At 38.9% G+C, this 19,603-nt stretch overlaps 1 protein-coding gene and 1 pseudogene across 1 annotated transcript in view; one reads left to right on the plus strand and one right to left on the minus strand.

Moving 5' to 3' along the window:
• The first annotated feature begins 2,456 nt into the window (after window positions 1–2,456).
• The window catches only part of CCDC73 (coiled-coil domain containing 73), a 151,701-nt gene continuing 134,554 nt past the window's right edge, over window positions 2,457–19,603 (plus strand). The window contains 1 exon segment of the mRNA XM_030917797.1: window positions 2,457–2,591. Within this exon segment, the coding sequence (XP_030773657.1) occupies window positions 2,457–2,591 (135 nt within the window).
• Window positions 4,101–4,453, minus strand: LOC115893539 (annotated as a pseudogene).

The following is a 19,603-nucleotide window of genomic DNA, read 5'->3' on the forward strand; positions in this document are numbered from 1 at the left end:
ATTTAAAAATTAATATGAAATTAAACTGTTTACAACTTTCTGGGATAAGACTTTTTTCCTCTTCTCTTTTGTCTCTCCCTCCCTTTTCTTTTCCTTTATACTTTATTTGCTTGGCACCAAGGCACCTCTCCTGTAGAAGGTGGGTTACTTTTGGTTCAGCCTTACCTGAGAGTTTAACTCTTTTGAATTCTGCTTAATGTAGTGAGTCTCTTATTAGACTTTGGTAAGCCCTAAATTTGAATTCTATACATTTTAAATCAGACTTCATAAAAGCTATAGTTTAATTTTGCCTCATTTGTCAAATCCCCACCGGGTAAAGATAGCTGTTAGTGCTTGGTCTACTTTTTGGTTCTTGGTCTCTTTTAGAATTTAGAATTTGGTTCCATAATTTTTTATTATCTTTTCAGTCTTTGATGCTTTTGAGAAGATTTTAAAATGTTTTATTTAGAATTTTTAGTTGTTTTTAATAGGAGGATTGGTCCAAATAACATACCTCATCATTTTCAGGAATGAAAATTTTCCTTTTAGAAAGTTTGTTTCATGCACATGCACTGCTGTTAATTTTATGTATCAACTTGGCTAGGCAATAGTACCCAGATGCTGGGCCAAATACCAGTCTAGATAATGTTGTGAAGGTATTTTATGGCTGTGATTAACATTTAAATCAGCAGACTTTGAATAAAGCAAATTACTCTCCATAATGTGGGTGGGCCTCATCCAATCAGTTGAAGGCCAAAAGAGAAAAAGATTAGGGTTGTCCAAGGAAGTGGGAATTCTGCTTCCAGACTGCTTTTGAACTTGAGCTACAACATCAGCTCTTTCCTGAGTCTCTAATCTGCTGGTGGACCCTAAAGATTTCAGAGTTGGCAGTCCCCACAATTGTGTAAGCCAGTTCCCTAAAATGTCTCTCTCTATCTCTCTGCTTGTGTGTGTATGTGTAGGTCTGTGTCTATATATATGTGCATATGAGTCTTTCACATATATACATACACCCCCCCCCCCCACATGGATATACACACATACCTATCCTATTCTGTTTCTCTGGAGAATGCTTATTAGTATAATACTTATCAGAATGGCTAAAATAAAAAAAATAGTGATAACACCAAATGCTGGCAGAAATTTGGAGAAACTGGATTACTTGCACATTGCCAGTGGGAATGGAAAATGGTACAGCCACTCTGGAAAATAATGTGGCAGTTTCCTTTACAACTAAAAATGGACTGAATATTCACTCAACCCAACAATTTTACTCTTGGGCATTTATCTCTAAGAAATGAAAAATTATGGTCACAGAGAAATGTGTACATAAATGTTTATAGCACCTTTATTCATAATAGTCACAAACTGGAAACTACTAAAGTGTTATTCCGTGGGTGAGTAGTTAAGTAAATAATACATCCATACCACAAAATACTACTAAACAATAAAAAGGAATGAGTTATTGATACATGTAACAATTTGGATGAACCTAAAAAAAAGCCATAGGTTACATGATGTGTGATTCCATTTATGAGCACTCTTGAAATAACAAAATTACGGAGATAGATAACAGATTAGTATTTTCTCGGAGTTAAGGATGGGGGAAGAGAGTGGGTATGACAACAAAGAAGCTGCTTGAAGAAGCTTGTATTGATGCTAGAGTTCTGTATCTTAAATTGAGGTCATAGTTATATGAAGCTATAAATATGATAAACTTGCCAAAAGCATATATACACACAGACACATGCACACAAATAAATACATGTATAACTGGTAAAGTGCTAATAAGCTCCATGGATTGTACCAAAGTCAGATGCACATTTTTAATACTGTACTCTTGTTATACAAGATGTTAACATTTGCGGGGGTTATTAAGTGAATGGTGTATAGGACTTCACTGTACATTCTTTTGCAACTACCTGTGAATTGATAATTGTTTCATATTGAAAAGTTGAAAAGTTTCTTGCAGCCTGACTCATGCATTGTCTGGGTTGAGAAAGGTATTTAACTATCTTGGTTTTTAATAAAAGGCAATTTTTCCAGCCTTCATCTTCCAACTATGTTGAGTTTGAAGATTTCATATTACTATTCACATCATCTTCACAAAGAAGCTTTATGTCAAGGCAAAGTTTAGGAAGCAGAATGTGTATCCCAGCTTTGGCATGAAGCAACTTGCCTGCAACGTCACGAACCCAGCCTTTAGAAGACTGGTGAGGAAAATTTGGCCTTTGAGGGTACTCAGCTGCCAGAAAAGGCTTCAACCATAGAGAACAGAATAATACCATTGTTGCTAAGTGTTTTTTTGGTCAACATTAGAGTGGAGTGATGACACACTGTTAATCAGTGCTGAAATTGGCAGATTATGCGATACAGGTTGTCATATTTTTATGGTAACTATGCTTTTACTTGAAAAACCTAGATAAATTATTTTTTTCAGTTAAGACCTTTTTACATTACAGGAAATAAATATTAATATGGAAAACAACTTCAATACTGAGTCATCATCTACCTTTACTCTTCAAAGTTCTTCAGAGACATTGTTTTCTATTCAGCTATTAGATTTCAAAACAAGTTTACTAGAAGCATTAGAAGAATTGCGTATGAGAAGGGTAAGCTCCTTTTTAAAATGCTTTTGTTAAATAGGAAAACTTGATTTTGTTTAGTTTATTGTTTTTTAAATAATAAAAAAGACACAAAAATCCCTCTTGTTTAGAAATAAAATATATAGTCCAATTAATGAAGTAAAAGAGAATAGGACAGATTAAGTCAATGATCAAGGAATGCGAAATAAGAATTTGGAAACTAAAGCACAAAATAAAAGAGGGGTTTTCAGATTAAGTACCTGATAAGTCAACTAGTATTTATTGAATCCCTGGGAGTGCACAGATAGCATCCTCTTTAGACACATGGCTTATGAAAAAGAATCGCTCTTGGGGAGATTACATTTTTGTTAAGGTTATTATACAGATGCCTATGAAATGATTAAATAATGAAACAAGGCAGTATATGATTAAGTGACAAAATAAATGTATGTAGTAAATATTCTGGGTTGAAAGAATCAAATATCTTTATTTTAAAAAGTGGCAACTGGGATTTTTTCTTAAAGCACATGTCTAGTATAAAATTGTAAAAGACGAGGCAGGTGGATCACTTGAGGCCAGGAGTTCGAGACCAGCCTGGCCAACATGGTGAAATGCTGTCTCTATTAAAAACACAAAAAATTGGCTGGATTTGGTGGCACATGCTTGTAGTCCCAGCTGCTGAGTCCCAAGAATTGCTTGAACCTGGGAGGTGGAGGTTGCAATGAGCCAAGATCACGCCACTGCACTCCAGCCTGGGTGATGGGACAAAACTCTGTCTCAAAAAACAAAAATAAAGTAAAAAATGTTGGTTTCAGCAGGATATCTATATTGTGCAAATCCCCTTAAAAAGCATTTTATTTCTGAGACTTCTATGGGTCTAAATTTTAACTCTATATAGGATAGACTGGAACTTGGAAGATTCTGGAGAGAAAAAAACCATAAAACTATTGCAATAATGATATAGAAATGAGTTCACTAGGATGTATATATGACCATGAAGATAGAACAGAAGAGGCAGAGAGAAGAATCAATATAATTTACTGACTTTCTGAAAATAAGCTATAAATGAGAGAAAAAGAGCTGAAACAACATTTTTATTATATAATAATATGAATATTGTTCTAGGATTTAAAAATATTGAAATTTATTGTTACAATAAGAAAATTTAAATACCACGGTGTTCATCCTATTTAAAGTTACTTATTGGTGTAATAAAAGCCTGTTTTAAGTTGCAATTCTGCTAAAAATGGTATTTTGGATAAGTATTATAAAGAACTGTTTTTTAAAATTAGCTTAAAATGTTCTTTCCTAAGTGAAACTTAGGTCACCATTTAAAAGTTTCACCTAAGTGAAACTTCTGGTCACCATTTAAAACAATATTCTGTTTTATTGTGTTTTAAATTTTATACTTTGGTCTGTTTATATTTCCAACTTAAAAAATATGCTTCCTTTAAAAAGCTTCTGAAAAATTTCAGATGAGAAAAGGAATAGTGTTTTTTTTCTTCTTTTTCTTTTATTACCCAAGAAAGCTTTATTTTAAAATTTAGCTTTCAAACTCTGTGCTTGTGCCTTCAACACTTTCACAAGGATTTTCTGCTCCTTGATGAAGAAAGCATGTTTGAGCCTGTCATGAACACAATTAGCACACATGGAACCACCATAGGCTCTGCTGACATGTTTTTTCAAGACAACCTCATAAGAACTTTAGGTCTCACATCACAAACTCCTTGAAGTCTACTTTGAGGCATGCCACATGGAGATTTTGGTGCTTTCCCAACCTTCTTGGTGTAAAGGTAAACAATTCTATTACCACGGGTTTGGGACAACCTTGTTTTGTTAGAGGCTGTATTGTAGGAAAGCCCATGATGATGCATCAAATGCTGGACCATTTTGAATGCCTCTAGATACCATCCCTGAATGAAGAGGAACAATGTTTTTAATAATCAAATGTAAAAGTACATAATAGTAACAATGAAATTCCTCATTGAAAAGAGAGCTTTCTTCTTAAAAAGGGGGAAAAAATCCCTTACTTTCATTAGAAAAAGACAGTTACTGGTTTTCACATTTACCCTGATGGCAGTACTTTTCCTGCATTCCTAGATTTTCCCCCTAACATTTTAGGAAATTTTCAAATACATAATAGTTGAAAGAACTATGTGAACACCCATCCACCCATTGTGGTAGACAGAATATGGCACCCAAGCATGTTCATGTCCTAATTTCAAGAACCTGTGAATATGTTACCTTATATGGCAAAAGGAATTTTGTAGGTGTGATTAAACTAAGCATTTTGAGATGGAGGGATTATGCTTGATTATTCGAGTGGGTCCAGAGTACTCATAAGCATTCTTACAAGAGGGAGACAGGGGAATCAGAGTCTGAGAAAGAGATGTGATAGTGGAAGTAGAGGTTATAGTCAAAGAGAAAGAGATTGGAAGATGTTATGCTGCTAGCTTTGAAGATGGAGGAAATTGCTATGAGCCAAGGAACATATGTAAGTGGAAGCTGGAAGAGGCAAGGAAATGGATTCTCCCCCAGAGACTATAGAAGGTATGCAGCCCTGCAGATACCTTGGACTTCTGACCTCCAGAACTGCAACAGAATAAATTTGAGTTGTTTTAAGCCACTAAGTTTGTTATTTGTTACAGTAGTAATAGGAACCTAATATACCTACTACCCAGATTCTATACTTGATCTCATAGTATATCTGTCTGTCATTGGTCTTATTTTTGGGATTCATTTCCAAATAAGTTGGAAATTATATGCTTCAGTATGTATATTATCAACTAGATTTTAATATTTGTTTATTTTTTTCAATATGAAATTTATGTAGAATAAAATTCTTCACCCATTTTCATCCAGAGGCAGCCCCTGTTCTAATTTTTTTTCACTATAGATTAGTATATCTCTGGTCTAGATTTTCATATAAGGGGAATCATTCAGTATATATTATTTTGTGTAGGGTTTTTTTTTTTTTTTACTCAGTGTAGTATTTTTGAGATTTATTCTTGTCGTGTGTGTTTGTAGTCAGTTTGTTTTTATCATTGAGTAGTATCTATAATGTAAACGTACCAAGGTTTGTTGTTTTCATTAACATAGTTATGGATACCTAAGTGGTTTCCAGTTGTTGGTTTTTATGAAAACAGTTGCTATTCATATTGCTGTGCATATTCTTGTACCAGACATTTTGCAGGCATGTGTGACAAGTAAGCAAGAACAGATCTTATTCAGGAACTACTTATGAGATACTGATTTTGTCTCATGGGCTCCCAAATCTTTATTGCAAATTTTTAATACTTCTCCTTGGTAGTTTATGAAGAGATCTTTTTATTTAGCATTTAAAACAGAGTGCAAAAAGATTAAGATACAATTAAAAATGAATAATTACATTTAGTTTTTAAAGATAAAAAGGTAGAATTAAAACACTGATCCACAGTTACCGTTAAGCCTGGATGGGACTGATTCTTAGGTCCTTGTATCATTCAGAAGATATAAAGATACTAACCAACTACAGATGTTCTTCAGTTAAGTAGGAATATTAAAATGTTAAGGGTAATTGCTAAATAAATAGAAATAGGCTTTATATCTTCCCAAATGGTAGAGAGAAAATATACAATTGTAATAAATTATCTTGGACTTGATGTTGTGAATAACCTTTAAAAGGATATATATATATATATTTTTGAGATGGAATCTTGCTCTGTCACCCAGACTGGAATGCAGTGGCATGATCTCAGCTCACTGCAACCTCCGCCTCTCGGGTTCAAGCGATTCTCCTGCCTTAGCCTCCTGAGCAGCTGGGATTACAGGCGTGCATCACCACGCCTGGCTAATTTTTGTATTTTTAGTAGAGACAGGGTTTCACCATGTTGGCCAGGCTGGTCTTGATCTCCTGACCTCGTGATCCACCCACCTCAGCCTCCCAAAGTGCTGGGATTACACGGGCGAGCCACGTTGCCTGGCCTCTAAAAGGATAATTTAAGGTCTTAATTATTTTCCTAAGCTTTTATCCAGATAAAAAATGTTGAAGCCGGCCGAGCACGGTGGCTCACACCTATAATTCCAGCACTTTGGGAGGCTGAGATGAGTGGATCACTTAAGGCCAGGAGTTCAAGTCCAGCCTGGCCAACATCCCGTCTCTACTGAAAATACAGAAATTAGCTGGGCGGGGTGACGGGTGCCTGTAATCCCAGCTACGTGGGAGGTTGAGGCAGGAGAATCGCTTAAATCTGGGAGGCAGAGGTTGTAGTGAGCCAAGATCACACTACTATACTCCAGCCTGGGCGACAGAGTGAGATTCTGTCTCAAAAGAAAAGAAAAAAAAAGTTGAAGCCATCTTCTGTGTACTCTGGAAACTGGTCCAGCTAATTCACATTCCTCTAATTCAATGCTAAAAAGTCTGTTAATGGTAAACTCTTTTTAGACTTTCCTTTTTCCAGAAAATGTCTTTATTTTGCCATGAAATTGTAGATTACATTTGTGTTCTGTCAGTATTTTAAAGAAATTTTATTGAGTTCTTTTGCTGCTATTTAGAAGTTTTCCTCTGTAGGTAATTCATCATTTCTATTCACTCTTAAGATCTGTTTGTCATTGATGATCTTTATTTTTAATGTGTCTAGGTGTGGATTTATCTGTATTCTTAGAGACTCATTTTGATACCTGAATGTTACAAAAAACTTCAGCTGTGATTTTTTTTTTTTGAGTATTGCTCCTTATTTTCTCTATTATTTTTTTTCTTGAAACCCCAATAGACAGCATATTGGCCCATGTCATCTTATCCTTTTTGACTCTTAACTCTCTTATATTTCTTCCTATTTGCCTCTCTGTACTGAGTTCTGTGTAATTCATTGTGTTGTTTTCTAATTATCTCTTCAGATGTTTTTACCTGCTATCTAACCTTCCTTAGAGTTTTTAATTTCAATGATTACCTTTTTCATTTCTAGAGTTTCCTTCAAAGGATCCCCAAATTTAATACGTGCTAATCAAAACCTAATGCGGTGTTTTTTAGAGCTCGGTAGGATGATTCTAAAGTTATATATGTAAGAACAATACATGAGGATAGCCAATAACATTTTCAAAAGAGAAGAATGAAGTGCTACTTGCTCTATCAGATATTAAACCATGTTCAAATGCTGTAATAATTTAAAATGTGACATAGTTGCAGGAATAAATAAATCATTAAAAAGATAAGTCAATTCAATGGGTGAAAAGAACAATAGTAAGTGGTATTTGGAGCATTCATACATACCTTATACACAAAAATAAAACCCAGGGCTGGGTCTGGTGTCTTATACCTGTAATCCTTTGGTAGGCCAAGGTGGGAGGATCACTTGAAGCCAGGAGTTTGAAAACAACCTGGGCAACATGGTGTGACCTCATCTCAACAAAAAACTTAAGAAATTTTAGTTGGGATCCGGGCGTGGTGGCTCACACCTGTAATCCTAACACTTTCGGAGGCCAAGGTGGGCGGATCACTTGAGGTCAGGAGTTTGAGACCAGCCTGGCCAACATGGTGAAACCCCATCTCTGCTAAAAATACAAAAAATTAGCTGGGCATGGTGGTGGGTGCTTGTAATCCTAGCTACTCAGGAGGATGAGGCAGGAGAATCACTTGAACCCAGGAAGCAGAGGTTGCAGTGAGCCAAGATCACGTCACTGCACTCCAGCCTGGGCTACAGAGTGAGACTCCATCTCAAAATTTTAGCTGGGTGTGGTGGTGCATGCCTGTATTCCCAGCTACTTGGGAGGCTGAGGTCGGAGGATCACTTGGGCCCAGAAGATCAAGGCTGCAGTGAGCTGTGTTTGTGTCACTGTGCTGCAGCCTGGGTGACACAGCAAAAGCTTGTCTCAAGAAAAAAAAAAAAAAGAAAACTAAAACTCAATGCAAAGAAGAAAACCATACAAATACTAGAAAACATAAGAAACAATTTTTATATTCTTGGGAATAGAGATTATCCTTCATAAAGGAAAAGATGGCTGGATATGATGGCTAGATTCTTAGCTTTTACAGGATAATAGCCATCATAAAGTTTAAAAAAAATGACTGGCCAGGCACAGTGGCTCATACCTGTGTAATTCCAGTACTTTGGGAGGCTGAGGTGGGAGGATCAATCACTTGAGGCCAGGAGTTCGAGACCAGCCTGGGCAACATAATGAGACCCTTTCTCTACAAGAAACATTTTTAATTAGTTGGACATGATGGCGTGTGTCCATAGTCCTAGCTACTTGGGCAGGAGGCAGAGGCAGGAGGATCACTTAATCCCAGGAGTTCAGGGTTACAGTGAGCTGTGATTGTACCACTGCAGTCCAGCATGGGTGACAAGCAAGACTTAGTCTCTTAAAAAACAAAGTGATGGAGAGAAAATATTTGCAACATGCAAAATAATAAAAAAATCAATATCTTATTTACAAAATATTCCAAATCAAAACAACCCAACAGAAAAATGAACAGAATGAAGAAATACAAGTAATCATAAAATGTACAAAAGTATGCTTAACTTTACTACTAATAAAATAAATGCAGATTAAAACAAAAATGAGATAATCAGTTTTTGATTCCCAGATTGGAAAAATACTAAAAAGATCGATAATTTCCAGCACTGGCTGGAGTTTTCAGGAATGAGTACTACTGTATTTTTTCCTTTTTGATGTAAATTAATATAGATAATGGATAGAAATTCAGTTTTATCTGTTTAAATTGGAATTTAAAATTTCATGTTAAGTCTGAGCAGTTTATATTTTTATCTAGGATAATTTTTTGTGTGAGCTTACTTGGGCAAATATTTTGCTACAGTGATATTTACTATATTGTTGTAATGGGAAAAGTTATAAGCAGTCTAAATATCTGTGAACAGCCAGTAAATAAATGATGCTGTTATATTTGTGGCTCCCAATGAACCATACTTCGTGTCCTTAAGTAGATCACTCCCACATTAACTTAGCCCTGGTCATGTGACTTTCTTGGCCAACGAAACATTAGCAATCATGTTACTAAGCAGAGGCTTGATAAGTACTCGCACATTGGGGCTTTTTCTCTTAGAACACATCCTCTTGGAAGCCAGAGCTATGTCATAAAGTTCAAAATAGATTATTTAATGATCAGAAGCTACATGGGGAAAGACACTGGAGTGTAAGCAGAAGTCACTGTCATCCCAGCCCTAGCCAAGCTACCATATAAATGCTTCTGTAAGAATGACCATAGCATGTGAAACAGAACTGTCTTGCTAAGCCCAATCATTGTACAGAATTGTGAGACCTAATAAAATATTGTTTTAAATTACTAAGTTTTGAGGGTGGGGGCAAGATGGCCAAATAGAAGATTCTACCAATTGTCCTCCCTGCAGGAACACCAAATTTGACAACTATCTACACAAAAAAGCACCTTCATGAGGACCAAAAATCAAGTGAGTGGTCATAGTACTTGGTTTTAGCTTCATATTGCTGAAAGAGGTACTGAAGAGAGTAGGAAAGACAGTCTTGAATCTCCAACTCCACCTCTCCCCCAGCCCCTGCAGTGGCCACATGATGTGGAGAAAATCTGTGTGGTTAAAGGAAAGTGCAGGAATTGTGGGAACTCAGTGCTCCCAACACCAGGCAGAACTTAGCCGGTGCCCATGGAGAGTGCATTCAGACCAGCCCTCGCCAGAGGCGAATCGCCCATCCCAGTGGTTTGAACTTGAGTTTCAGCAAGGCTTGCCGCTGGGGGGGTTCCAAATAATGCCAATCTAGGCCACAAGGACTATACTTCCTAGGCAAGTACTAGTGTTGTACTGGTCTCAGAGCCAGTGGACTTGGACTGGTCTCGGAGCCAGTGGAGAGGGCATGCGACCCAGTGACACACCAGTCGGGGTGGGAAAGGGAGTGCTTACGTCACCCCTCCCTCAACCCCAGGCAGTGCAGGGTACAGCTCCCAAAGAGACTCCTTCCTGCTTGAAGAGAGAAGAGGGAAGAGGTAAGAGGATTTTATTTTGTAACTTGGATACCAGCTAAGCCACAGTAGGATAGGGCACTGGGCAGAATCATCAGGCTCCCATTCCAGGCCCTAACTCCCAGACAACATTTCTAGACACACCCTGGATTAGACAGGAAATCTGCTGCCTTGAAGGGAAGGATTCAGTTCTGGCAGGATTCACTACCTGCTGACTTAAGAGCCCTTGGGCACTGAATAATCAGTAGCAATAACCAAGTAGTACATGCTATGGGCCTTGAGTTAGATTCAGACATGCAGGCTTCAGGTGTGACCCAGCATATTCACAGCTGTGGTGGCTATGAGGAGATACCCCTTCCACTTGAGAAAAGGAGGGGGAAGAATAAAGGGAACTTTGTCTTGCAGCTTAGGTACCAGCTTGGCCACAGTGGGGAAGAGCACCAAGTGGGCTCTAGGGGTTCCTGATTCCAGGCTTTGGCTCATGGACAGCATCTCTGGACCTACCCTGGGACAGAGGGGAGCCCACTGTCCTGAAGGGTGAGTCCTGGCCTAGACTTGGTGAACATCAGTGGTACCCTGTCAATACTCCCCATTGGCTGTGGTGGTGGTGACCATGGGGAAAGATTCCTCTGCCTTGGGAAAGGTGAGGGAAGAGTGAGAAGAATCTTGTCTTGTGGTTTTGGTGCCAGCTTAGCCACAGTGGAATAGAGCACCAGGTGGATTCCTCAGGTTTCTGACTCGGCCCTGGCTCCTGGATGGCATGAACCTGCCTAGAGCTCAGGGACACTCACTTCCCTGAAAAGAAGGATACAAGACTGGCTGGTTTTGCCACCTGGTGATTGTAGATCCCTAGGGCCTTGAGTCGTAGTCAGATAGTGGCTATAGCAGGCCTTGGGTAAGACCCAGTGCTGTACTGGGTTCAGGTCTGACCCAGTGTAGTCCCAGTGGTGGAGGTTACAGGGGTGCTTGTGTCACCTGTCCCCCACCTCCAGGAAGCTCAGCACAGAGAGATAATCCATTTATTTGGTAGAAATTAAGAGTAGAGGCCATGAGCGGTGGCTCACACCTGTAATCCCAGCACTTTGGGAGGCCGAGGTGGGTGGATCACGAGGTCAGGAGTTCGAGACCAGCCTGGCCAACATAGTGAAACCCAGTCTCTACTAAAAATACAAAAAAATTAGCCAGGGGTGGTGGTGGGCACTTGTAATCCCAGCTACTCGGGAGGCTGAGGCAGGAGAATGGCTTGAACCCGGAGGTGGAGGTTGCAGTGAGCCAAAATTGTGCCGCTGCACTCCAGTCTGGGTGACAGAGTGAGACTCCATCTCAAAAAAAAAAAAAAAAAAAAAGTAAGAGGAGAGAATGAGTCCCTGCTTGGTAATTCAGATAATTCTTCTGGATCTTATCCAAGACCACCAAGGCAATACTTCTATGAGTCTACAAGAACTTCATCATTACTGGGCTTGTGGTGCTCCCTAGTGCAAATACAGCTGCAGTGACAAAAAACTTGATCACAACACTCAAGTCCCTTCAAATACCTGGAAACCCTTCCCAAGGATAGGTCCACACAAGGTCAGACTGTGAAGACTGCAAAAAATACCAAACTCTTCAATGCCCAGACACTGACGAACACTCACAAGTATCAAGACCATCCAGAAAAACATACCTCACCAAACAAACTAATAAGGCACCAGGGACCAGTCCTGAAGAAGCAGAGACATATGAACTTTCAGAGAAGTCAAAATAGCTGTTTTGAGGAATCTCAAAGAAATTCAGGATAACACAGAGAATGAATTTAAAATTCTGTCAAATAGATTTAATAAAGAGATAGAAATAATTTAAGAAGAGTCTAGCAGAAATTCTGGAATTGAAAAATGCAATTAACATACTGAAGAATGCATCGGAGTCTCATAGAATTGATCAAGCAGAAGAAAGAATTAGTGAGCTTGAAGACAGGCTGTTTGAAAATATACAGTCAAAGGTGACAAAAGAAAAAAGAAAGCCTCAAAATCTACCTACAAAATCGCGAAAATGGCCTCCAAAGGGCAAATCTAAGCATTTTTGGCTTTAAAGAGGAGGTAGAGAAAGAGATGAGTGGAAAGTTTATTCAATGGGATAATAACGGAGAACTTCCCAAATCTATAGAAAAATATCAATATTCAAGTACAAGAAGATTATAGAAAACCAAGCAGATGTAACCCAAAGAAGACTACCTTGAGGCATTTAATAATAATATTCTCAAAGGTCAAGGATAAAGAAAGGATCCTAAAAGCATCAAGATAAAAGAAACAACATACAATGGAGCTCCAATACATCTGGCAGCAGACTTTTCAGTGGAAGCCTTACAGGCCAGGACATATTTACAGTGCTGAAGGAAAAAAGCTTTTACCCTAGAATAGTATATGCAGTGAAAATATCCTTCAAACATGAAGGAGAAATAAAGACTTACCCAGATAAACAAAAGCTGAGGGATTTCATTAACACCAGACCTGTCCTACAAGAAATGCTAAAGAGAGGTCTACAATCTGAAAGAAGAGGATGTTAATCAGCGATAAGAAATCATCTGAAGGTACAAAACTCACTGGTGATAGTAGGTACACAGAAAAACACAGAATATTATAACACTGTAAGTGTGATGTGTAAAATACTCATAAGTAGAAAAATGAAAAGATGAACCAACCAAAAATAATAACTACAGCTTTTCAAGACATAGACAGTATAATAAGATATGAATGGAAACAACAAAAATGTAAAAAGTGAGGAGACAAAGTTAAATTACTGAGTTTTTATAAGTTTTCTTTTTGCTTGTTTGGTAATTAGCTTGTTTGTTTATGCAATCAGTGTTAATTTGTTATCATTTTAAAACAATGGGTTAAAGATAGTATTTGCAAGCCTAATGGTAACCTCAAATCAAAAACTGTACGAGAGATGCACAAAAATAAAAAGCAAGGAATCAAAAAATACCGCTAGAGAAAATCACCTTCACTGAAAGATAGACAGGAAGGAAGAAAACAGGAAAACCACAAAACAACCAGAGAAAAAATAACAAAATGACAAGAGATAGTCCTCACTTATCAATAATAACACTGAATGTAAATGGACTAAATTCTCCAATAAGAACATATAGAGTGGGTCGCTTCCAAGATGGCTGAATAGGAACAACTCCGGTCTACAGCTCCCAGCGAGACCGATGCAGAAGACGGGTGATTTCTGCATTTCCAACTGAAGTACCTGGTTTATCTCGTTGGGACTGGTTGGACGGTGGGTGCAGCCCACAGAGGGTGAGCCGAAGTGGGGCAGGGTGTCGCCTCACCCGGGAAGTGCAAGGGGTCAGGGGATTTCCCTTTCCTAGCCAAGGGAAGCCGTGATTGCCTGTACCTGGAGGAGCAGTACACTCCTGTGCAAATACTGCGCTTTTTCCCATGGCCTTCGCATCTGGCTGACCAGGAGATTCCCTCCCGTGCCTGTCTTGGCAGGTCCCATGCCCATGGAGCCTTTCTTGCTGCTAGCGCAGCAGTCTGAGATCAACCTGGGATGCTGAAATTTGACAGGGGAGGGGCATCTGCCATTGCTGAGGCTTGAGTAGGCGGTTCTCTACTCACAGTGTAAACAAAGCAGCAGGGAAGCTTGAACTGATGCAGAGCCCACTGCAGCTCAGCAAGGCCTACTGCCTCTAGATTCCACCTCTGGGGGCAGGGCATATCTGAACAAAAGGCAGCAGACAGCTTCTCCAGACTTAAACGTCCCTGCCTGACAGCTCTGAAGAGAACAGTGGTTCTCCTAGCACAGCGTTTGAACTCCAATAACAGACAGACTGCCTTCTCAAATGGGTCCCTGACCCCCTTTGGCCTGATTGGGAGATACCTCCCAGTAGGGGCCAACAGACACCCCATATAGGTGGGTGCCCCTCTGGGATGAAGCTTCCAGAGGAAGGATCAGGGAGCACTATTTGCTGTTCTGCAGCCTCCACTGGTGATACCCAGGCAAACAGGGTCTGGAGTGGACCTCCAGCAAGCTCCAACAGACCTGCAGCTGAGGGGCCGGTCTGTTAGAAGGAAAACTAACAAACAGAAAGGAATAGCATCAGCATCAACAAAAAGGACATCCACACCAAAACCGCATCCATAGGTCACCAACATCAAAGACCAAAGGTAGATAAAACTACAAAGATGGGGAGAAACCAGAGCAGAAAGGCTGAAAATTCCAAAAACCAGAATGCCTCTTCTCTTCCAAAGGAACACCATACCTCGCCAGCAAGAGAACAAGAGAATGAATTTGACGAGTTGATAGAAGTAGGCTTCAGAAGGCCAGTAATAACAAACTTCTCCAAGCTAAAGGAGCATGTTCTGATGCATTACAAAGAAGCTAAAAACCTTGAAAAAAGGTTAGACAAATGGCTTACTAGAATAATCAGTGTAGAGAAGAGCTTAAATGACCTGATGGAGCTGAAAATCACAGTATGAGAACTTCATGAAGCATACACAAGCTTGAGTAGCTGATTTGATCAAACGGAAGAAAGGATACCAGTGATTGAAAATCAAATTAATGAAATAAAGTGAGAAGACAAGATTAGAAGAAAAATAATGAAACAAAATGAACAAAGCCTCCAAGAAATATGGGCCTATGTGAAAATACCAAATCTATGCTTGATTGGTGTACCTGAAAGTGACAGGGAGAATGGAACCAAGTTAGAAAACACTCTTCAGGATATTATCCAGGAGAACTTCCCCAATCTAGTAAGGCAGGCCAACATTCAAATTCAGGAAATACAGAGAACACCACAAGGATACTCCTTGAGAAGAGCAACCCCAAGACACATAATTGTCAGATTCACCATGGTTGAAATGAAGGAAAAAAATGTTAAGGGCAGCCAGAAAGAAAGGTTGGGTTACCCACAAAGGGAAACCCATCAGACTAACAACAGATCTCTTGGCAGAAACCCTACAAGCCAGAAGAGAGTGGGGGCCAGTATTCAACATTCTTAAAGAAAATAATTTTCAACCCAGAATTTCATATCCAGCCAAACTAAGCTTCATAAGTGAAGGAGAAACCCTTTATAGACAAGGAAATGCTGAGAGATTTTGTCACCTCCAGGCCTACCTTACAAGAGCTCTTGAAGGAAGCACTAAATATAGAAAGGAATAACTAGGGCCGGGCGCGGTGGCTTAAGCCTGTAATCCCAGCACTTTGGGAGGCTGAGACGGGCGGATCACGAGGTCAGGAGATCGAGACCATCCTGGCTAACACGGTGAAACCCCGTCTCTACTAAAAACATACAAAAAACTAGCTGGGCGAGGTGGCAGGCACCTGTAGTCCCAGCTACTCAGGAGGCTGAGGCAGGAGAATGGCGTGAACCCAGGAGGCGGAGCTTGCAGTGAGCTGAGATCCAGCCACTGCACTCCAGCCTGGGCGACATGGCGAGACTCCATCTCAAAAAAAAAAAAAAAAAAAAAAGAATAACCGGTACCATTCACCACAAAAACATGCCAAATTGTAAAGACCATCACCACTATGAAGAAACTGCATCAACTAATGGACAAAATAACCAGCTAGCATCATAGAGACAGGATCAAATTCACACATAACAACATTAACCTTAAATTTAAATGGGCTAAATGCTCAAACTAAAAGACACAGACTGGCAAATTGGATAAAGAGTCAAGACCCATCAGTGTGCTGTATTCAGGAGACCCACCTCACATGCAGAGAAACACATAGGCTCAAAATAAAGAGATGAAGGAAGATCTACTAAGCAAATGGAAAGCAAAAAAAAATAAATAAATAAATAAAGCAAGTTCTTAGAGACCTACAAAGAGACTTAGACTCCCACACAATAGTAGTGGGAGACTTTAACACCCCACTGTCAATATTAGACAGATCAACGAGACAGAAAATTAACAAGGATATCCAGGACTTGAACTCAGCTCTGGACCAAGCAGACCTAATAGACATCTAATAGAACTCTCCACCCCAAATCAACAGAATATGTATTCTTCTCAGCACCACATCACACTTATTCTAAAATTGACCATGTAATTGGAAGTAAAACACCCTCAGCAAATATAAAAGAACAGAAATCACAACAAACTGTCTCTCAGACCACAGTGCAATCAAATTAGAACTCAGGATTAAGAAACTCACTAAAAACCACACAACTACGTGGAAACTGAACAGCCTGCTCCTGAATGACTACTGGATAAATAATGAAATGAAGGCAGAAATAAAGATGTTCTTTGAAACCAATGAGAACAAAGATACAATGTACCAGAATCTCTGGGACACATTTAAAGCAGTGTATAGAGGGAAATGTATAGAACTAAATGCCCACAAGAGAAAGCATGAGAGATCTAAAATCAACACCCTAACATCACAATTAAAAGAACTAGAGAAGCAAGAGCAAACAAATTCAAAATCTAGCAGAAGACAAGAATTAACTAAGATCAAGTTGGCTTCATCCCTGGGATACAAAGCTAGTTCAACATACACAAATCAATAAATGTAATCCATCACATAAACAGAACCAATGACAGAAACCACATGATTATCTCAATAGATGCAGAAAAGACCTTCGACAAAATTCAACAGCCTTTCATGCTAAAAACTCTCAATAAACTAGGTATTGATGGAGCATATCTCAAAATAATAAGAGCCATTTATGACAAACCCACAGCCAATATTATGCTGAATGGACAAAAACTGGAAGCATTCCCTTTGAAACCCGGCACAAGAGAAGGATGCCCTCTCTCACCACTCCTATTCAACACAGTATTGGAAGTTCTGGCCAGGGCAACCAGGCAAGAGAAAATAATAAAGGTTATTCAAATAGGAAGAGAGGAAGTCAAATTGTCTCTGTTTGCAGATGACATGATTGTATATTTAGAAAACCCTGTTGTCTCAGCCCCAAATCTCCTTAAGCTGATAAGCAACTTCAGCAAAGTCTCAGGATACAAAATCAGTGTGCAAAAATCACAAACATTCCTATACACCAATAACAGACAAACAGAGAGCCAAATCATGAGTAAACTCCCATTCACAATTGCTACAAAGAGAATAAAATACCTAGGAATCCAACTTACAAGGTATGTGCAGGACCTCTTCAAGGAGAACTACAAACTACTGCTCAAGGAAGTAAGAGAGGACACAAACAAATGGAAGAACATTCCATGCTCATGGATAGGAAGAATCAATATTGTGAAAATGGCCTGACCACCCAAATTAATTTATAGAGTCAATGCTGTCCCCATCAAACTACCACTGACTTTCTTCACAGAATTGGAAAAAACTACTTTAAAGTTCATATGGAACCAAAAAAGAGCCCGCATAGCCAAGACAATCCTGGGCAAGAAGAACAAAGCTGGAGGCATCACACTGTCTGACTTCAAACTATACTACAAGGCTACCATAACCAAAACAGCATGGTACTGGCACCAAAACAGATATATAGACAAATGGAACAGAATGGATGCCTCAGAAATAACACCACACATCTACCGCCATCTAATCTTTGACAAACCTGACACACACAAGCAATGGAGAAAAGATTCCCTATTTAATAAATAGTGTTGGGAAAACTGGCTAACCATATGTAGAAAACTGAAAGTGGACCCCTTCCTTATACCTTATACAAAACTCAACTCAAGATGGATCAAAGACTTAAACATAAGACCTAGGACCATAAAAATCCTAGAAGAAAACCTAGGCAATACCATTCAGGACATAGGCATGGGCAAAGACTTTAAAACACCAAAAGCAATGGCAACAAAAGCCAAAATTGACAAATGGGATCTAATTAAACTAAAGAGCTTCTGCACAGCAAAAGAAACTACCATCAGAGTGAACAGGCAACCTATAGAAAGGGAGAAAAGTTTTGCAGTCTATCCATCTGACAAAGGGCTAATATCCAGAATCTACAAAGAACTTAAACAAATGTACAAGAAAAAAGCAAACAACCTGATCAAAAAATGAGCAAAGAATGTGAACAGACACTTCTCAAAAGAAGAAATTTATGCAGCCAACAGACCTATGAAAAAAGTTAGAGAAATGCAAATCAAAACCACAATGAAATATCATCTCATGCCAGTTAGAATGGCAATCATTAAAAAGTCAGGAAACAGCAGATGCTGGAGAGGTTGTGGAGAAATAGGAATGCTTTTACATTGTTGGTGAGAATGTAAATTAGTTCAACCATTGTGGCAGACAGTGTGGTGATTCCTCAAGGATCTAGAACAAGAAATACCATTTGACCCAGCAATCCCATTACTGGGCATATACCCAAAGGATTATAAATCATTTTACAATAAAGACACATACACACATATGTTTATTGTGGCACTATTCACAATAGCAAAGACTTGGAACCAACCCAAATGTCCATCAGTGATAGACTGGATTAAGAAAATGTGGCACATATACACCATGGAATACTATACAGCCATAAAAAAGGATGAGTTCATGTCCTTTGCAGGGACATGGATGAAGCTGGAAACCATCATTCTCAGCAAACTATCACAAGATCAGAAAACCAAACATCACATGTTCTCACTCATAAGTGGAAGTTGAACAATGAGAACACATGGACACAGGGAGAGGAACATCACACACAGGGGTCTGTGGGGGTAGGGGAGGGATAACGTTAGGAGAAATACCTAATGTAGGTGATGGGTTGATGGGTGCAGCAAACTACCATAGCATGTGTATACCAATGTAACAAAAGTGCACGTTCTGCACATGTAACCCAGAATTTAAAGTGTATATATATATAACATGTAGAGTGTCTGAATAGAGTAAAAAAGAATACCCAACAATCTGTTGCCTACAGGAGGCATACTTCACCTATAAAGTCACTCATAGACTAAAAATAAAGGGATGAAAAAGATATTCCATGCAAATGGAAACCAAAAAAGAGCAGGACTAGCTATACTTATATCAGACAAAATAGAGTTTTTGTTTCTCAAAACAAAAACTATAAAAGGGGATAAAGAAGGTCATTATATAATGATAAAGGGATCAAGTCAGAAAGAGGATATAACAGTTGTAAAAATATGTGCACTAACACTGGAGCACCCATATGTTTAAAACAAATGTTACTAGAGCTAGAGAGATAGACTCTAATACT

This window comes from Rhinopithecus roxellana, chromosome 15 (assembly GCF_007565055.1).
Source record: "Rhinopithecus roxellana isolate Shanxi Qingling chromosome 15, ASM756505v1, whole genome shotgun sequence".
Classification (NCBI taxonomy): Eukaryota; Metazoa; Chordata; class Mammalia; order Primates; family Cercopithecidae; genus Rhinopithecus; species Rhinopithecus roxellana.